This window comes from Gymnodraco acuticeps, unplaced genomic scaffold, assembly GCF_902827175.1.
Source record: "Gymnodraco acuticeps unplaced genomic scaffold, fGymAcu1.1, whole genome shotgun sequence".
Taxonomy (NCBI): Eukaryota; Metazoa; Chordata; class Actinopteri; order Perciformes; family Bathydraconidae; genus Gymnodraco; species Gymnodraco acuticeps.
The window spans coordinates 98,592-117,355 of record NW_022991894.1 but is presented as its reverse complement, the minus strand read 5'-3'; the positions used below and the strand labels follow the sequence as shown (position 1 = coordinate 117,355).

At 40.4% G+C, this 18,764-nt stretch overlaps 1 protein-coding gene across 2 annotated transcripts; it reads left to right on the top strand.

Moving 5' to 3' along the window:
* The first annotated feature begins 492 nt into the window (after nucleotides 1-492).
* LOC117535532 (SUMO-conjugating enzyme UBC9-like) lies at nucleotides 493-6,519 on the top strand. Of its 2 annotated transcripts, none has more exons than XM_034200044.1 (7): nucleotides 493-819; nucleotides 1,275-1,356; nucleotides 2,040-2,123; nucleotides 3,548-3,620; nucleotides 4,113-4,222; nucleotides 4,494-4,573; nucleotides 5,317-6,519. In XM_034200044.1, the coding sequence occupies exons 2-7, from the start codon at nucleotides 1,291-1,293 to the stop codon at nucleotides 5,378-5,380; spliced, it is 477 nt and encodes a 158-aa protein (XP_034055935.1). In that variant the 5' UTR covers nucleotides 493-819; nucleotides 1,275-1,290; the 3' UTR covers nucleotides 5,381-6,519. The 2 variants fall into 2 exon arrangements, with proteins under 2 accessions (XP_034055935.1, XP_034055934.1); XM_034200043.1 differs by having other exon boundaries at nucleotides 495-819; nucleotides 1,271-1,356.
* Nucleotides 6,520-18,764: the final 12,245 nt, after the last annotated feature.

Below are 18,764 nucleotides of genomic sequence, written 5' to 3'. Positions count from 1 at the left end.
CTGGGAAAAAGAGAACGAACAACTCTTTTTGAACGATTCTTCTCGAGGAGTGGACTTGCTTACTGAACCTGAGGAACCATAGTTATAGGCAGGTAGCACCATTGTTTAAATGTATTTTAAAGTATTATCAATAATCTTAAAGCAGTTAAGATAACATCTTTCATTACTTAAAAACGCAACTTACATTTGACTTGACTTGATACAACAATTATATTATAATAGCAATTATACTAATCTACTTAAATAATATTTATAAATAGTGCACATGCCTACTAAATACTTCTCAGATGTTATAGATGCAATAGATATTGATGTGAATAAGATATACATTTATAAATGAACTAAACAAAAAACGTGTAGTAAAAGGTGATTCGTTAAAGAGGAACGAGTCAAAATGAGTGGATCCTCCGTAGGCGAGAACTGCCCATAATGAACGCCACAACAAAGATGGCCGAACTACTCTGACGTGTGTCCCGTCAACTGCCTGAAGGTCCTCAGGAAATAAACAAATTGGGGTCCTTCCTTGCGACAAGCTAGCTGTCGAAACGGTGTAACGAGTCACATTGTTTTACACAACTGTGGTAAATTGTCAAGAATAACACCGATATATGACGATTAGATTACAAGGGGAATGTTTAAATAATCCAAGTTGTATTCCGTTTGGTCTTTTTCTTCCTAACTGGCCCGGCAGTTTGTTTTCAAACCGTCGAAAGGGTGTTTTTTTACGTCCGCCGTCAACAACAGCGACATTAGCGTTAGCATTTAAGCTAACGTTGTAAAACCCACGTAATTCTGATATTTAGTCGAATAAAAAGGGAGGTAAGTTGAGCTACAATGTTCCCTTTAATTGTTTTCTACGTGTTGTAAGTGTTTCCATTTGTAATGGATTACATTAGCTTGATTTAGCTTGTAATTTCTACTAACGGTAGCCTCATAACAACGTCAATCAGTGTCTTAATTGTTTTTGCACAATTTAATAATACACAAACATAACAAATGATAAATACTAAACAGTGATGGATGAGGCAAAAAAACAAACATTGGTCTTATTTAAAGCCTCTAACTAAATAATGTTAAATAATCAACATTTTATATAAAAACACAATATCTAATTACCAACAATTGTCTGCATTCAATATTAATGGCAAACCTTAAATGCTGTAGCTAACATGTACTGATTTTACAGAACAGTGAATTGGGGTTAACTAACTTGTCTTTGGTGATTTTTTTAATTGGATAATTAATCTGTTTTGGGTGGTTTATTCCACAGGGAGGCGTTGATGAGCAGCTATGTCTGGTATCGCGCTTAGCAGACTGTCACAGGAGCGAAAAGCCTGGAGAAAAGACCATCCGTTTGTAAGTAGCAGCAGCATATTGAACCTTACTTCAAATCAACTCTTTGCATCGTCTCTAAGATCTCGTATTCAGAGGTGGAAGGAGTACTCAGGTCTTATACTTCTACCAGAGTGTAGGAATACTCTGCTACAAGTAAAAGTCCTGCATTCAAAATGTTACTCAAGTAAAAGTACATAAGTATTAACACAGAAATATACTTAATGTACCAAAGGTAAAAGTAGTCATTTTGCAGATTGGTCCATTTCAGAATAATATATATGATATGTTTTATAATGATTGATCATGAAAGTGTTCTCAAAGCTGGTAAAGGTGCAGCTAGTTTGAATGACTTTGTATACTGTAGGGTAGCTGGTGAATTTACTCCAGGTGGAACTAAATTCTGATTTAATACTTGATTATATTTCACATTATAATCTACAACGTAACTACGGTTATTGAATACATTTTAATGGAGTAAAAGTACACTTTTCACCTCTGAATTGTAGTGGAGTAGAAGTACAAAGTGACATAAAATAGAAATACTCAAGTAAAGTACAAGTTCCTCAAATGTATACTTAAGTACAGTACTTGAGTAAATGCGTTGGTTACTTTACACTTCCTATACCATAATGCCCATGATTGCTACTGGCACAAAGTAGACTACACTCCCTCGTGATGTGTTGTCTCTCTTTTAAACTACACAGGGTTTCGTTGCGGTGCCCACGAAGAACCCTGATGGAACCATGAACCTGATGAACTGGGAGTGTGCCATTCCAGGGAAGAAAGGAGTAAGTAGACCAGCATTAGAATCTTCCACATGCATTAGCATTTGAGTATACTTTAGCAATCTGTGTAGTTTCTGTGCCACTTGCAAAACTTCAGTTTAATGGCAGAATTGTACAATATTGTCCTTTTTATTATGGTACATTACATTACATTACATTGAGCTGACGCTTTTATCCAAAGCGACTTACAATAAGTGCGTTCGACCAACAAAATACAAAGTTGAAGAAAACAGAATCGTATAAGTACATCAGGTTTCATAGAGCAAAAACATTTCAAGTGCTACTCAACTGGCTTTAGGTAAGCCAGCCCTTTATTAGTATAAAAGTGCTTTGTTAGTAATTCTATCGCTCGAAGCGGAGTCGAAAGAGATGAGTTTTCAGTCTGCGCCGTACATGCATCTTAATCAACGTGTGTTACAGCTGTTAATATCTGTGTCATGCATATTAGGGATGACCTGATAATGGTACATGTAAAATACATTTAAATCATAAATCCACTTAATTGCCCCCTTCAGGTTTAGATCTAGTCCAGAACAACATCAAAATATGACTGACCAACAAAAGCAATCACCTTTTATACATAATGCTCATTTTGTCTTTTAAACTTCACTCTAGAACAGGGGTCGGCAACCCCTGGCACGCGGCACCGTAACTAGGACTAAGTGGAATAAGTGTGCAAAATATTAAAATTGTATTTTCGGATCCTGAACGAGATCGCTGCCAGAGCGCGTCTCCCCGTTACCTGCAGAAGGAAGCCATGCACGCAACTCAGCCCCGCTCTCTTTGACTCCAGTCGACTTGCTGCTGCTTTCCTCCGTGGTGAAACGATCAGGGTTGAAGTGCTGCTGGAGCGCGCCCGCACTTCACACATTGCAGTAGGCTACCCATAAGGAGCTGTACAAATACCGCAGTGTTTGCGGGGCTGTGTCTTTAGTTGAAAGCCCAGTGGCGATCTGCTCATCTCTCATCGAAAATAATATGCGACACAGGGGCGGACTGGCCATCTGTGTGTTCTGGAGAATCACAGAACGGACGGTCGTCATTATTATTATGCCGTTTAAACCAATTATTTAAATGTGTTTAAACGGCATCTAGCAGGTGAAAGAGGTCCCCCCCCCCCCCCTCGTTGACAGTTCACGATCGTCGGCACACTGATCACAATTTTTTTTTTAAATGGCACTTCGTATCAAAAGGTTGCCGACCCCCGCTCTAGAAGTTTTGGAAATTACACTTTCAATAGTTTCTTAGTTGTTCAGCTGAGTGTGCAGGGTGTTGGCTACAGTTACAAAGACACAAGGTGGATTTGACTGAAATAGGCCATTGTTCCTCGGGTCATTCGTGTGTCTTGAGTTGAGTCCTTTGCAGTCGTTTCTATTTCGTTGTATGTTTACTAAAGCAGTTATTATTTTGTTTGTTTTCTTCATTAGACTTTGTGGGAGGGAGGACTCTATAAACTCAGAATGCTGTTCAAAGACGACTACCCTTCCTCTCCGCCCAAATGTGAGTATAAGTCCACACCTGCTACATAGTTTCAGAAAGTCGGTACCTTGCCGTCTTGTTTGAATACGAACCTTGAGCAAAAGATGGCAGTTTTTCAACACTTGCATTATATCATTGTATTCAGAATGTCTATTTAGACACTGCTTTTGTGCTTTCAATTTCCAAAGCATATTGTTGTATAGTGTATGCTAAGAAGTTAGTTACTAAAAGCTTTATTGAGCTATGTTTCTAGTAGGATATGCATGTCCCTATCAAAGTGTCGGATATTCTGATCAGATGTTGAACAAAGATATTATTCGATCAGTGATGTTGGCAGAGGAAAATTGCAATGCTTTGTCACGAATAATGTCTTGTGTTTTAGAGATGAATTAAATCACAAAGTGGCAGCTTTTCACGACTATGTTGTACTGTGTATGAAATCTTCCGTTTTCCCATGACAGTCTTGCTTCAAGATTTAAAATTCTTACTTTCTTTTCACTGACTTCCTCTCAGGCAAGTTTGAGCCCCCAATATTCCACCCGAATGTCTACCCCTCCGGCACCGTGTGTCTGTCCATCCTGGAGGAGGACAAAGACTGGAGGCCCGCCATCACCATCAAACAGGTCTGAACACTCTGTCTCTTTAACTTGTATAAACAGTTGGTTTGTTCACGTTTGAACCTGTGAACCTTTAGGCTGTGCAGTGTGTGATTGTCTCCTTTTGCCTCCTGGGTAAGGTCTTCTAATTGTAGGGTTCAGTGTCTGAACAAAGCGTTTGTGTGTACTGTCAAGTTGGAGTAACTGCTGTGAAGAAATGAATGCACAGGTTGTGTAGTTTCCATTTCACCAGCTCACTATCACACGCTGACCGGAGGATTGTTGACTTTGTTTTCAGATCCTGTTGGGGATCCAGGAGCTGCTGAATGAGCCCAACATCCAAGACCCAGCACAAGCAGAGGCATACACAATTTACTGGTGAGTGGGACTCTTTTGAGGACGTCTTACACACAGTAGCCTATCATTTAAACCGGAATCAAACATTTTAGATGTGTGCTCTTGCTGAGTACAACACATTGTATTCATGTTTTACTAAGCAAGGGGGAATAGGGATGCAGAAACTTTAAGTCAAGTCTATCTTCAAGTTATTTGACACTTAACTTGAGCATATTAAAGACTTGTGTGGTGGTGTCTGTACTTCAACTTCTATGAAAATGTAGCGTCCAGGTGCCACATCCAGCCAGCTTGCATCCAAGATGCAGCTGGAACAAATAAGAGAAAATATAAAATAACAAGGATCAGAATCGGAAACCGGTTTATCACCAGGTAGGTTGACACGTACGAGGAATTTGACTTGATGTCGTGGTGCATACATAAAAGTAAAACGACAATTAAAAACACAGATAGAGAACGGTTTTAAGAAAAACTATAATAACATTAAAAAATATAGTAAAATATAGCAGTATTTACATAGAAATAAAAAAATGTACAGAATTAAAAAAAAAACAGCTGATATTGTGTGCATTAATGTCTATAGTGCGGCGAAACATCGAGTGATTAAAACTCCTTCCCAGTTTGCTTTCACGCGCAGACGAGCACTATGTTGATATATGATATGGATATAATGCCAAGCCCTTACTCTGATGTTATCGTGTAACCTCCTGAATAAATTAGCAGCGTACATTAGAAATGAACAATGTCTCCATCTCTTTGTGTTTCAGTCAGAACAGGATGGACTACGAGAAGAGGGTAAGGGCACAGGCCAAGAAGTTCGCCCCCACATAGAGAGGAGCGCCGGCCTCCCACAGCCTGAACTGAAGGAGGTGACACACCTGACGGACCACTCCAATAAGAATTCAGTTTTGAGTATTCTCACATTATTAAACAGGTGACAAGAGCCTGTTAGTTCTCCTCTTTTTTTTCTCTTTTTAAAGCTCAACATGTAAGCATTTTTAAGGCATCGCTGATGGTCCTCTGCAAACATGACGTTTGTTATTTGTAACTCTTGTATAATCTCCAGTTTTATCATGAGTGCTGTAAAGCCTGCTCATGCCTCCATTCATTCTGTAAAGTCATAATATCGTATCGACAGAGCTGTAGAAATGTCCAAGCCACTCTGTGTGTAGTTCTCTCGCTTGTGGCAGACGTGGAGATTATGTTTATTGTTAAACTTCCAGTTTTTTTTCTTTTCTTTTAATATCAAACCCCCAGGGATCGTAGATAGTGTTTCATGATTACGAGTGGGAACTGGGACAAAGTATTCAGACAAACAATGGAAGTGAATCCTCCCATTGTTCTCCTGATCCCTTGTCTCGTTCCTATCACATATCCATCACCTGAGTTTCCGGAAAAGCATACAAAAAAATACGAAGTCGGGTAAAAGACAATCCTGGCGCTTTGTTGTAAGCTAAAACCGTGGCGATTATTTTGGCAGGAAGTGGCGCTCTGTCCACCTCAGAGAAGGGAAGCATTACAGGAGGATGTAAAATCCAACTGGAAGTCAGTGTTGCTCATTCAACACCAGTTTCTCATCTGCTTCAAAAACAAAAACGGTCACTGTGTTCATTTTGGCGCTCCATCAGTTACAAAAAGCGTCACTTTTGGTTATGTTCTCCCACAAAATCAACTACAACCCTGTATAAATGAGTGGATCAGGCGTCAGAAGCTGAAGGATCCTCATTGGAATGGCCTCTCAACCAGCAAAGGACGACAGGAAGTGAAAGTGCACTTGAGAGAGTAAGCGAAAAAGCCTGAGAATTGTTTTGCCTCTAAATATATGAGTGCATGTATATAATATAAATACTGAAAAAAATTGTGGAAGTTATGTTTTATATTGTTTTAGCCAGTTGACATTTGTGTGTGGTATTATGACAAAGAACACAATAAATGGCATACAATTGTGAAATAAAGTTGAATAAAAGAAATAATTGTGTTTTTTTATTTCTTCTCAACACACCTCCAGTGTTATGGTTAACTGCTTTGTTTGAATTACACAGTAACATGTCACAGTAGAGCAGTGGTTCTCAAACTTTTTCTGTCAGGCCCCCCCTTTGGAGAAAAAAAAAAGTCGGGCCCCCCCCAACACAAATAGTCACGTAATGGGCCAAGTTAACATTTATTAAAATACATCAATATGTACGAGAGCATTTATTTAAAAAAATAAAATAAAACAGTGATAATAAAACAATGCTTCACTGAGCCTCTCATTCTGACAGGAGAGGACTCTCCTCCACCTTGTTGAAAAAGCTCCTTATATCTGTTAGCGTAGCTCGCTAGCACCAGAAGCTAACAACAACGATCTCCGGTACCGGTGCGCTCTCTCTCGCTCGCACACAAAATGGCTCGTTCCACACACACACACAGAGCCGAGCTTGAATGAAATACAGAGACCCAGACGTACTTGTACTGTACTGTATCATATTATTTTCGAATCAATCATTATTTGTTTCTCTTCATATTCACTTTATCTCCTGGTCTCTACCCCCCCCACTTTGAGAAACACTGCAGTAGACGCACACAAATGAACCAGAAAATAAGTAGATGGGGCCCCTTTAAAATATTAGCATGCACTTCAAATACAGGGTGTCCGCGGGGTCTTAAAGTATTACAAGTTGATAAATGAATTATCCTTAATTAATAATTAAGGCTATTAAAAAGTATTAAACGGCATTTTCCAAGGTATTACATTTTGTAGCTTGTTTTCAATAAGTATATAAATTGTCCAAAGAGGTTGTATTCTACAGTGTGCCTGAATGTAATCATTGCGTAGGTGTGTAGTGTGATTCTGTGTAGTTTATTGATGGCATCCCGTTGGGTTTGATGTCATCTGAACAGGACATCGCGCGATCACTGCTTGATAGCGCGCCAAGGTCCGTTTACGCCGGTTGCTAAACAACATCGTTATGGGGAAATGCAAGTCTGCGTCCAAATGGTTGGAAGATACGAAAGAAAATCAATACTGTATATAGTCAATGTGAGGTAAAGTGTGTCGCCAAGGTAACCGGTTAAAACTCCAAGTGGCGATGAGGTCATAAAATGTATGGAAAGGGTCTTAAAAAAGGTCTCAAAAGGTATTAAATTTGACTTCAGGATTCCTGCATATAGCCTACCCTGAAATATCTCTAATGAACAATGTGTTTGCAAATCCTATAGGCTTTATAAAAGGGCCTTTTTTATTTGGTGAAAGTCTGTTGAAAAAGAGACTTTCACCAAATAAAGATATTTCTTTATTTAAGCCTGCATTGCTTTAGAAACATTATTTTCCAAAATGTTTCCTTGATTTCTACTAATTGTTATCAAAGCAACAGGTGAATAGCAAATAGCTTTTTGCAAAAATAAATGTTTTTAAATGTCAGTTTTTTTCTATTAGTATTTGTAGTCTTGTCCAGAGGTAAAACCTGATGTAATGTTCTCAGGTGTCTTGCATGACATTCTTAAGAAATGTAACACCTTTTGTTTTTGCCTCGTCTCCCGTGCGGTTTATCGTCTCAGCGTGACCTCAAATGTCCAAAAAGACGCAAAACCAGCAGAGACACAGGTGAGAACATAGTGTTTTTTTGTCTTTCATTGGGGGTTTTTGTGCTTCTGTGTGTGTTGTTGTGAGTTATGATTTCCTCTGAACATGCTGTGTTTTAGGGGGGGGGGTGGCAGAAAGCCCTCAGGTGCTGTCCCTGTCGCTGCCTCACTACGCTGATCCTGGATCAGTTATTTCGTGCAGTTTGAGCCACTGTCTTCGCACAAACATATTCCCAGGTGTGTAAATCCCTGACAGTCTTTCGTAGTATGTTTTAATCCTATAAAAAGCCTCCTTCAATATACAAAAAACGATTGGTGAGGGTGGGAGCACAATATGTCTGTTATTCAAAACTGCTGTCAATAATTTGTAAGGCTATATCAGGACATTTTACAGAAAATAGCACAATCTTTGTTATTAAACTGGATTATTCAGCCGTGAATGATGCCATATAAACTGTATGACATGTTTACTTACTCTCACTCACTTTAGTGAGCCTTTAGGCTGTGCAGTATGTGATTGTGTTACAAAGGCACAAAAAACAGACTTTTACCAATAATAATTACCAATCTTTCTGGCTTCGTGTTCCAAGAGTTATGTCTCAAAATTGTTCTTGGTAAAACTTTACTGGAATATAATACGCCCCTTCTTAAAATCTATGACAATATACTGAATATCCATAGATTTTAGAAATCTGATACTTAAACCAGTGTTTTCCATAACCTTTTTTTACTTATTTCAATTAATTGATCAGTTTTTCTTGGTTCGATTTTTTACAATTATTTTATGCCTCTTTTTCTTTTAGTATATCCTTTTGCTGTTTTAGTTTTGTGCCTTTTAAATAACTTCAGCAATCACATATTTCACCATTTGAGATTAGTACAAACACTATCATCAGAACCTTCAATGTCAACATACTTTGATTTGCAACCTTTAAAACAGAGCAGAATCACAGATACACCTGCATGGCTGTTAGTTCTAAGGTCATTCTATTTCATTGTTCACACCTTTTCTTCACAATTTAAAACACGGAACTCTCTAATTCAGGTGCTAATTTAACATGGAAATCCCTCTCAAAGCACTCTTACATTAGCTCCCCTCCGACAGCTCGGCCTACGGACCCTCATCTCTGGTAGGCTACGGCCACAAAACCGACGACCTGGGTAGTAGCCTCTTTCCTCTTCCCTTTCTTTCTTTATCTTTAATTGGTTGTGTATGTTTGTTCTGAAGAATATATTTGTCTTTGCTCGTAACATGCGTGTCTGTGGCTCGTCTGCAGTCCAGTGGACAGAAAGAAACATCATGAACCAGAAACTCGACAAGATGTTGACGGAAATGAGAAAAAAGGCCCCCGCAAAACGAGGTCCTGCTTCCTACCCTGAGACCAGTGGCGGCGCCAGGGTATGGCTGGGGTAGGCTACAGCCATACCAGGAAATTGCTTAGCCCTACCTTAGCCCGACCATGACAAATTATGTTAAAGTAAGTAAGCATGTTGAGAACACGGATTGCGAAAATCTACCGGTCGTGTCCACAACACACAAACTGAGGGATGTCCCAATCTCATTTTTTAGCTTCCGATCCGATTCCGATATTTTCATATAGGTTCCGATCCGATATCACTTTTTGTGTTGGCAAACAGCATTTAATTTCGTATACATTAAGAAATAGACAGGCACCCAAATAATTCATTAGACGACAAAAACCTGAGTTTTCCACAAGTGAAATTGGCTGGTCGTCCCCTGTTATGCACTCCACAATCAACTCAGTAATCTTGCGAAATCTCTCGGAGTCTCGAGGAAGTAAAGCCTTTCGTTTCAAGCTGTCCCGCAGTGTTTGTTGATGGAGTCCATCAGTCGCAGACGCTGTCGCTTTACAGTAGGCGGCGTGTTCGTCGGGGTGGTGCTTTTTAAGATGTTTTATTAGGTTTGTGGTGTTGTAGGAGACCCTGTTAGCACCACCTCGTGAGACTTCCACACCACAGACTTTGCATGTCGCAGTCGGCGACTCACTTGTAGTTATTTTTAAAATGATGCCAAACTGCAGACATTTTAACTAGCTAACGATATGTGTCCGTTCCACTTTTCCAACTCGATAATGGCGGCTGATGCAATAGAACAACAACGACAAACAATGTAACAACGGAATCATGGGAAATATTAACTATGGATCGGCCATGACATTTAATTGGATCTGCCGATCCCGATCCACCTTAAAACCCAGTATCGGGGGCCGATCCGATCCGAGGATCGGGATCGGGACATCTCTAGCTGTAACAACAAGTGCACGTTACTGACACAATATGGTTGAGACCATTCGGGCTTATGCTAGAGGGGTGCAAGGAATAGTCTAAGTAGTGGGGGAGTTTTATACACTAAAAGTGTGGACATTCTCTCGCGTTATAATATCAGCGCGGCCGCGGTCAGATCAAAATGCCTCCGAATGCAATTTGAATAGACCTACAGCCAATCAGAGCAACGAAACGTTGAGTCTGCTGCGTCATGCATTACTATACGTCACGTTCACAGTGAAAGTCCCCCAAACTCGCGCCGAGTAAATTGCAGACAGCAGAACTTCTAGGATTAATTGTATATTTCGGATGGATAGATTTGTTCTTAAACGCCCTCGCATTGAGGTACAAGTCGAACAGGTGCCAGAGTCACACGACCCACCTGAAGAGTGAATAGTGAGTTTTGAATATATTTTGTAATAATGGGTCATTTGAAAAAGGGTTTTGTATGACAATAGAGATACAGGCTACCTGTTGTGTGCTGTGTCTGTCTCTCTCTGTTTACATGTGTCTCTGTCTCTCTCCCTCACTCTCCCTCTCTCTCTCCTTGTCAATTCTATATGCCAACTTTTCTTGTTTCTGCCGCTGCGTAGCATGCTGTAACAACGTGGAATGAGCAGAATAGGCTATTGTATTGTTTAACTCACACCTGTTGCTCTCGATGTAATTTAGCTGATAAAAGGAGACTAATAAAAGCTAATAAAAGCCTCACGCGTGCGTTTCACTGTCAAGAGGTGCGATATAGCGTGTATGTAATTACATTACAAATACTGACTTGAGCCCCACCACTGTATGGGTTAGCCCTACCATAGATTACTCAACAAAAATACTCTGGCGCCGCCACTGTCTGAGACCACAACACACACTGCGCCCTTGTGATTCACACTTTGGGTTTTCTTGAGAAACGCTCAAATAAAGTGTGAATTGAAACCATGCATGTTGTTATCTCGCTGCTTAACAATAAACAAAAAGAGACAGGTTATATCAGAGATAAAAAACCACAAAAAAGATAATTGGTTCAACAAAAGACATAGCAGCAGCAGTCCTTTTGTTTAGGCTACACCGAACTGTAATTATTTGGGTGTTAACGTGCTAGCAACAATTTTGTTTGTGCATTTATTGAGGAAAATATAGCTTTTTTTGTCTTTCTACTTCAAAATACGATATTGCTGAGTACTTTCTTAAAACAAAAGGCATATAAAACACACAAAAGTCCTTTCTCCAACTTAAACGACCTAAACCGCTGAATGGGTTTCTTGTCTCTCCGTGTGTAAGGCAGCAGAATAGAGGTGGTTTCAACAAAAACCACTGAAACTTGCTTTTTTGTCAGACTCACAACCTGCTGCCTCGCCTACTGAGTCTGACCTACAACATACAGTTTATATCATACATTATCTGCAGAAGTAATCACTACACATGGAGAGGAGGTTTAGGAGACTGTTTGAAGTTTATCAGTAGTGATCTACATATTTCTGGTTGGTTAAACCAGTGCTACTCGCAAAGCTGATTTTAGGTGCAGTCAAGTGACATTAATAATTGAAATATAGCCACATTTTCCTCAATATTTAGACATTTAATAGGCCTACATGTCATATTCTTAATGTCCCTGTTAAACTGTGATATTCATGCACTGCTTAACAGTAGGACACTAAAACCATTTTAACTCTTACTCAGCATCCAATAAAAGTGTTAGCTTAACAAGATTTAGTTCTACAGGTTAGCTGGTTTAAGCTAACCTGTTTAGCTTAAGCAACCTCAGCTTGTTTAAGCTATCCGGTGGAATTAAAACACAAGCTATAACCATTTTTCAAAACTATAATGACATCAGCATCAACTATGCTTGTGTTTTTGGCTGATAACCAAATGTTAGCATGCTTACACACTCAACTTTAAAGTGAACATGGTAATCACTACCTGCTAAAAAAAGTGGCATGTTAGCTTTGTCATTGTGAGCATGTTAGCATGCTGACATTAGCCACAAGCTAAAAGCAATGTGGATCCAGTAAAGCCTTACAGGATATTGAGCTTGGTAAACTCTGCCCTTTACTTACAGGAATTGAACATACTTTGAGAAATTCACATTGGTTTCTCATACAGCATCTCTGTATATAATGTGTATTCCAACACAGTCTCACGGCATTTCGTGTTATAGTCACGAAATTAATCTATTGATTCGTGTTCACCAAAACGATTTTGCCAAAAAATTGCCAAATGTTTGGTGTCACACAGAACAATTTTAAAAGAAATGTCAATAATAACAAATTAGAAGGAAAAACAGATTACAAAAAATACAGATTTCAGTATTCTGACACAGAACGATTTTAGAAGCAATGTATTTCTATTGGTAGTAGGCTATGTTTCGTGCCTGCACCAATTAATAACAAATTAGAAGAAAAAAAAGATGACATAAAATACAGATTTCAGTATTCTGAGGCTCTGAGCCCCATTTCTTTTCCTCGCGGACGGCAAAAAAACTCCGACATTATACAATTTAAAATAAAAACAATAATCGTGGGTTGATATTGAGTAAGAAAATATTTGTATGAACCACACAGCTTCTGGTATTCCAAGACCCGACCGGACAAAAAGACGCAGGCACGAAACATACTACCAATAGAAATACATTCCTTTTAAAATCGTTCTGTGACACGAAAAAAATGCGAAAATCGTGTTGGTGAACACGAATCAATAGATTAAATAAATGTTGTGACTATAACACGAAATGCCGTGAGACTGGGTTGTGTATTCACCTAAACGGCTTGTTGGAGCTCCTCCCCCCCCCCCCCACAGCCCGAAACACACACACACCCGCAGCCTGGCTGGGAGTTTGTGTGTGTGCTTAGGCTGAGTTCCGCGGTGTCTCGCTGACCCCACACCAGTGAGCCAGCTCACACTGTCCCGCTCCTCGCAGCAGCGAGCCTCGCAACGTCCTGCAGAGTGTGTGTGTGTGTGTGTGTGAGGAAGTCGGCGGTTTGGTCCAAACGTAATGGCTCCGCGGACGTAACATAACAGCTCGGCGGATTGTTCCATTTGGACCAATCTGCGGAGCCGTTACGTTACGTTACTATACCCGAAATACGTCACTATACCCAAGAAGTAAACAATGGAAAAAGTGAAGTCTCCAACGAGGTGTTCTGGGGCAGCATTGACAGGTCTTTTCTGTGTTAGAGTTTTACTCGCTACAGGGTGTACTTTGAGGGTTTGTGACTCTTCAGACCGTTTACATGCATACAAATCTACATAACACACAAGGTGACGGGTAATAACCAGAAAAGCACGACATGGGACCTTTAACTTATCACTGGGACAGTTATTCTTCGTAAATAGATGGAGGGTTTCAGCCATATTTCAATATTTTTACGACGACCTCAGTCTTACAGTAGCGTGGCCTAGCAACAGCTAAAGCTTGGTAATGCTTGCTACTTAGCTTAAGCTAGTTGGAAGGAAAATGTCTCCGTTCTCTACAGATGACTTCCACAAACCTCTACAGAAGATGGCCGTGTTGGAAATGAAAATGCAACGGTTGGAAGTTAACGTGGAAGTGAATGGACTAGGTTGGAATGACACCACTTTACCAGTGTTGCAAAAATAATGGAAAAGGGTATGCTAACTCACAGCTAGTTAGCAGCTACAAGGATTCCAAGGAACAGGAGGGCTGTGTACCGGGTAATAAATCTAGAAGTGGTAGTCCTCCCTGGAACTCTCTGGGTGCAAGGCCTAAGAGTACATCATTTCCATGGGATTTGGGAGGATGAATAACAGGCAGAGCCCAGCGCTCTGAAATCTGTGATGCGACCGGCTGGCCTGCCTTGTTATCACCCAGGAAGAGCGCCTCTTCAACCCCTGTTCCTACTAGGAAACAGCCGTGGACAGCTGCTAAAGGGAGAACTACAAACAATCCTCCTAAACCACCAAGTGTGCCAATCCAGAACAGATACGCTACACTGACACAGAACCGGAGATCTCTTTCTGATGACCTGGATAACCTGTCCTCTTCAAACAGCAGGGTAAGGACCAATAGCTACTCCAAAAGTAAAAGGCTAGAGGGAAAGCTAACGACTGGGCCTGAAACTCTGATTGTGGGTGACTCTGCTGTTAGAGATGTAAAAAGTCTGTGTAGTAAGAACAACACCAAAGTACTCTGTTTTCACAAGGATGTGGTCTCTGACTTGGCTGAGAAGATCCTGCATATTGGGGCTGAACATCCGACTGTGAAAAATGTGGTACTGCACATTGGAACAAATGATGTTGTGAAACAACAGTCAGAAGTGCTGAAAGAAGACATTAAATGTCTGTTGGAAATTGTCAGCTCTCTAAATGCGGAGGTGTTCATCAGTGGCCCTCTACCGCCAGTCAGAAGAGGAGTGGAGAGATTCAGCAGATTGTTTGCACTGAACACCTGGCTTTCAACTGCCTGTACTGACCATTCTGTTCATTTCATTGACAATTTTAACTTTTTCTGGGACCGCAGACATCTTTTTAAGGCAGATGGAGTTTGCCCTGAACAAGTCAGGAGTGAAATTGTTTGTCTCGAACATATTCAACTGCCTGCGTCATCAATCTGTTCCCTCTGCCAAGGACAAGCAACAAGAGGAATCAAAGAGAAAGACACAACACATTGTGCAGAAAACCTTGAAGAAGTATCACTGCACCCGCCTGAGGTCTGTCTTGACCTATGACACAAATGGAGGAGTCTCCACCGCCCTTCACCCCCCCTATCACCTTTGAGGATACTCTGCCTTCACCCCCCAGCTCTCTCTACTCTCCGTTCACCCTTTCACCCTCGCCCACCCACCTGGAGTTCGACCACATGAAGGAGATACAGAGGGTTGGCACCAAGTCCTTCCTGGAGATCAATGACCGCATGAAGGCGATATGCAGGATTGGCAGTATGTCCTTTACCCCGCCCCTCAACGAGGCCCACCACAATCGCTGAAGCAGAGACGCGCACCAATCATCACTTCATCACTGTGCCTACGTCAACCACCTCCCCCCCCTTCAAGACAGCATCTGCGGTCTCCAAAAGCCTCATAAGAATGTGTGTGTACTAAACGCAGCAAACTAACTGATATTATTATTATTATTATATGTGCTGGGTCCAGGCTCAAGGGCATATGGCACTCTCAACTCTTTCCAGGACATGCCGAGACCCTGCCTGCCAGTAGCTTTGCCGATATCTGTGTTGATAGGTAATAGATTAAGAGCGGTGAATCAGTTTAGAAACAGGAAGCGCTCAAACGTTTGTGTGAGTTTACCACATTTAGCAGTGATTCCATGTCAGCCACAGCTTTGTCACAAAAAATCTGACTGATAGTGTATTTAACAAACTTAAACTAGCTTTATTAAATGTCAGGTCTTTGGCAGGAAAAACGTTTTTAATCAATGATTTTATCACTGAGCACAATCTCGATTTTATGTTTTTAACGGAAACTTGGATTGAACAAAATAACAGTGCAGCTGTTCTTATCGAATCAACACCTCCCAACTTCAGTTTTATGAGTCAGGAAAGAATGCATAAGAAAGGGGGTGGAGTTGCTATTCTGTTCAATGATTTGAACATTTCCATCAGATTAATGATAAAAACCTAGAGGATATTATTCAACTTCTGAAATCCTCCTCCTGCTGCCTTGATATTATTCCAACAGGATTTTCCAAAGATGTTTTTGCCTTGCATGGCCTCAGATCTACTTCATATAGTAAACAAATCTCTTCACTCGGGTGTTTTTCCACAGGCCCTAAAAACTGCAGTCATTAAACCGCTCTTAAAAAAGAATAATCTAGATGCTTCAGTAATGAACAATTACAGGCCCATATCAAACCTGCCATTTCTATGTAAAATCATTGAAAAAGTAGTTTTTCAACAGTTGAGTAATTTCTTGCATTTAAATAACTGTTTCGATGTGTTCCAGTCAGGCTTTCGTCCAAACCACAGCACTGAGACTGCTCTTGTAAAGGTCTTCAATGACATCCACTTAAACACAGACAGTGGCAGAACTTCAGTGTTAGTATTATTAGATCTCAGTGCTGCGTTTGACACTGTTGACCACAGCATATTACTAGACCGACTGGAAAACTGGGTGGACACTGTTTGACACTGTTGACCACAGCATATTACTAGACCGACTGGAAAACTGGGTGGGACTTTCGGCAACAGTTCTAAATTGGTTTGAATCCTACTTAAAGGACAGAAACAACTTTGTTTCAATGGGTAAATACACATCTGAGTTCACAAATATGACATGTGGGGTACCTCAAGGCTCCATCTTGGGGCCTCTTCTCTTTAACATCTACATGCTACCACTGGCTCAGATAATGAAAAACTACAAATGAAGTTACCATAGCTATGCGGATGACACACACATTTACATAACCATTTCACCAGGAGACTATGCTCCAGTTAAAACACTGAGTAAGTGCATTGAACAAATCAATGACTGGATGTGTCAGAACTTTCTCCAATTAAACAAAGATAAAACTGAGGTAATGGTTTTTGGAGCCAAGGCAGAACGTATTAAAGTTAGCGCTGAGCTTCAGTCTGCAATGTTCAAAACAACAGATAGAGCCAGAAATCTAGGTGTAGTCATGGACTCTGACCTGAGTTTCAACAGTCACATTAAAACAGTTACTAAATCAGCCTACTATCACCTAAAGAACATATCTAGGATTAAAAGACTAATGTCACAGCAGGATTTGGAAAAACTTGTCCATGCTTTTATCTTCAGTAGACTGGACTACTGTAATGGTGTCTTCACAGGTCTCACTAAAAAATCTATTAGAAAGCTGCAGCTGATTCAGAACGCCGCTGCTCGAGTCCTCACTAACACTAAGAAAGTGGATCACATCACTCCTGTTCTGAAGCCCGTGTGTCAAAGAATAGATTTCAAAAATACTGGTGCTGGTTTATAAAGCACTGAATGGTTTAGGCCCAAAATACATTTCTGACCTCCTGCTAAATGATGAACCATCCAGATCTCTCAGGTCTTCTGGGACTGGTCAGCTTTCTGTCCCCAGAGTCAGAACTAAACATGGAGAAGCAGCGTTCAGTTATTATGCTCCAAACATCTGGAACAAACTCCCAGAAACCTGCAGGTCCACTGCAACTCTGACTACTTTGAAATCCAGGCTGAAGACTTTTATTTTTGCCGCTGCTTTTAATTGAACTATTCACATCTTAAACTGCACTGTAACTTTGATTATCTTTGCTTTTAAATTAGTGTTTTTATATGTCATTGTATATCAATGCTTTTAAATGAGTGTTTCTAGATTGCCTTGCCCTTGCCTTGCCCTTGCCTTGCAGTATGTTAGCTTTGCCATTATGAGCATGTTAGCATGCTGACATTAGCCCTAAGCAAAAGCCATTTGAAACCACCAGTAAAACCTCACAGGATATTGAACTTAGTCAGCTCCGGCCTTTACTTACAGGAATTGAACATACTTTAGATGTGCCTTCTCCACTATATGAGTCTTAAATAGAAAAAGCAGATTTAATCTTTTTAATTTAGCAATATTGATCTAAAACGCCTCCCTAAAATGATTAGACTGATGTTTTTAAAACATTTTTATTATGAGTGTGCCCTCCCTTGTTTCTGTTCTCACCTTCTAACCCAACCCTCCCCCTATCATTGTGGTCTGTGGATTGAGACTGTTTTCTTGCTGCTATCCGAGCACAAACATCTCTTTGGCCTTCTCAGCAACTTCTCGCCTCAAACACAGCGGACTTTGACCTTCAGGCAAGAGATGCAAGCCCTTCTTCTTCTTGCACCTTGTCTGCATACTACCCTTCCCTCGTCTCTCCTGTTACCGCTGCATGCTGATGCTGACACCTAAGTATGTGCAGGAACTAGTGGGGGAGGCATCTGATCACCCTCTGGCCCACTGTAGGCCTGAAACCCACTCACAACCAGGCGTGTGTTGACTGCTGGGTTCAAACATATTGTGTTGCAACAGTTTGTGTTAAAGGTGTGTATGCGTTGTGGTTTGTTGGCACTATAAGTACAGCTCGGATGAGTGTTGCACAATGGCCCTTCATTGAACTTTAAGACTGAGATTAACACTTGTAGATACTAAAACATTGATCTTATATTCTGTGTTACACACTGCACTCCCATATTGGCATTTGACTAAAAAACACTGGGTGAAAATGTACTCTTAAAACGGTTTCTCTTTTTCGCCATCCTGTTTCCTTCTCTCTCTGTTGGCAAAATGACTTTTTTCTATATTATCGTTTGATTGACATTCATTTGCATGAATATTTGTTGAAAATGCCTAAGCAGCATGCATTAGTATATATTATATAATGTTGAACCATGTAGGCCATGGTAGGATAAAATACTAGAGGATATATTCCGCCTATTTTCAGGTGTATATC

Coding starts and splice junctions, on each gene's coding strand:
- LOC117535532 (XM_034200044.1), top strand. CDS start 1,291: ATGTCTGGTATCGCGCTTAGCAGACTGTCACAGGAGCGAAAAGCCTGG. Junction 1,357..2,039: donor GGAGAAAAGACCATCCGTTT/GTAAGTAGCAGC, acceptor TAAACTACACAG/GGTTTCGTTGCGGTGCCCAC. Junction 2,124..3,547: donor CCATTCCAGGGAAGAAAGGA/GTAAGTAGACCA, acceptor TTTCTTCATTAG/ACTTTGTGGGAGGGAGGACT.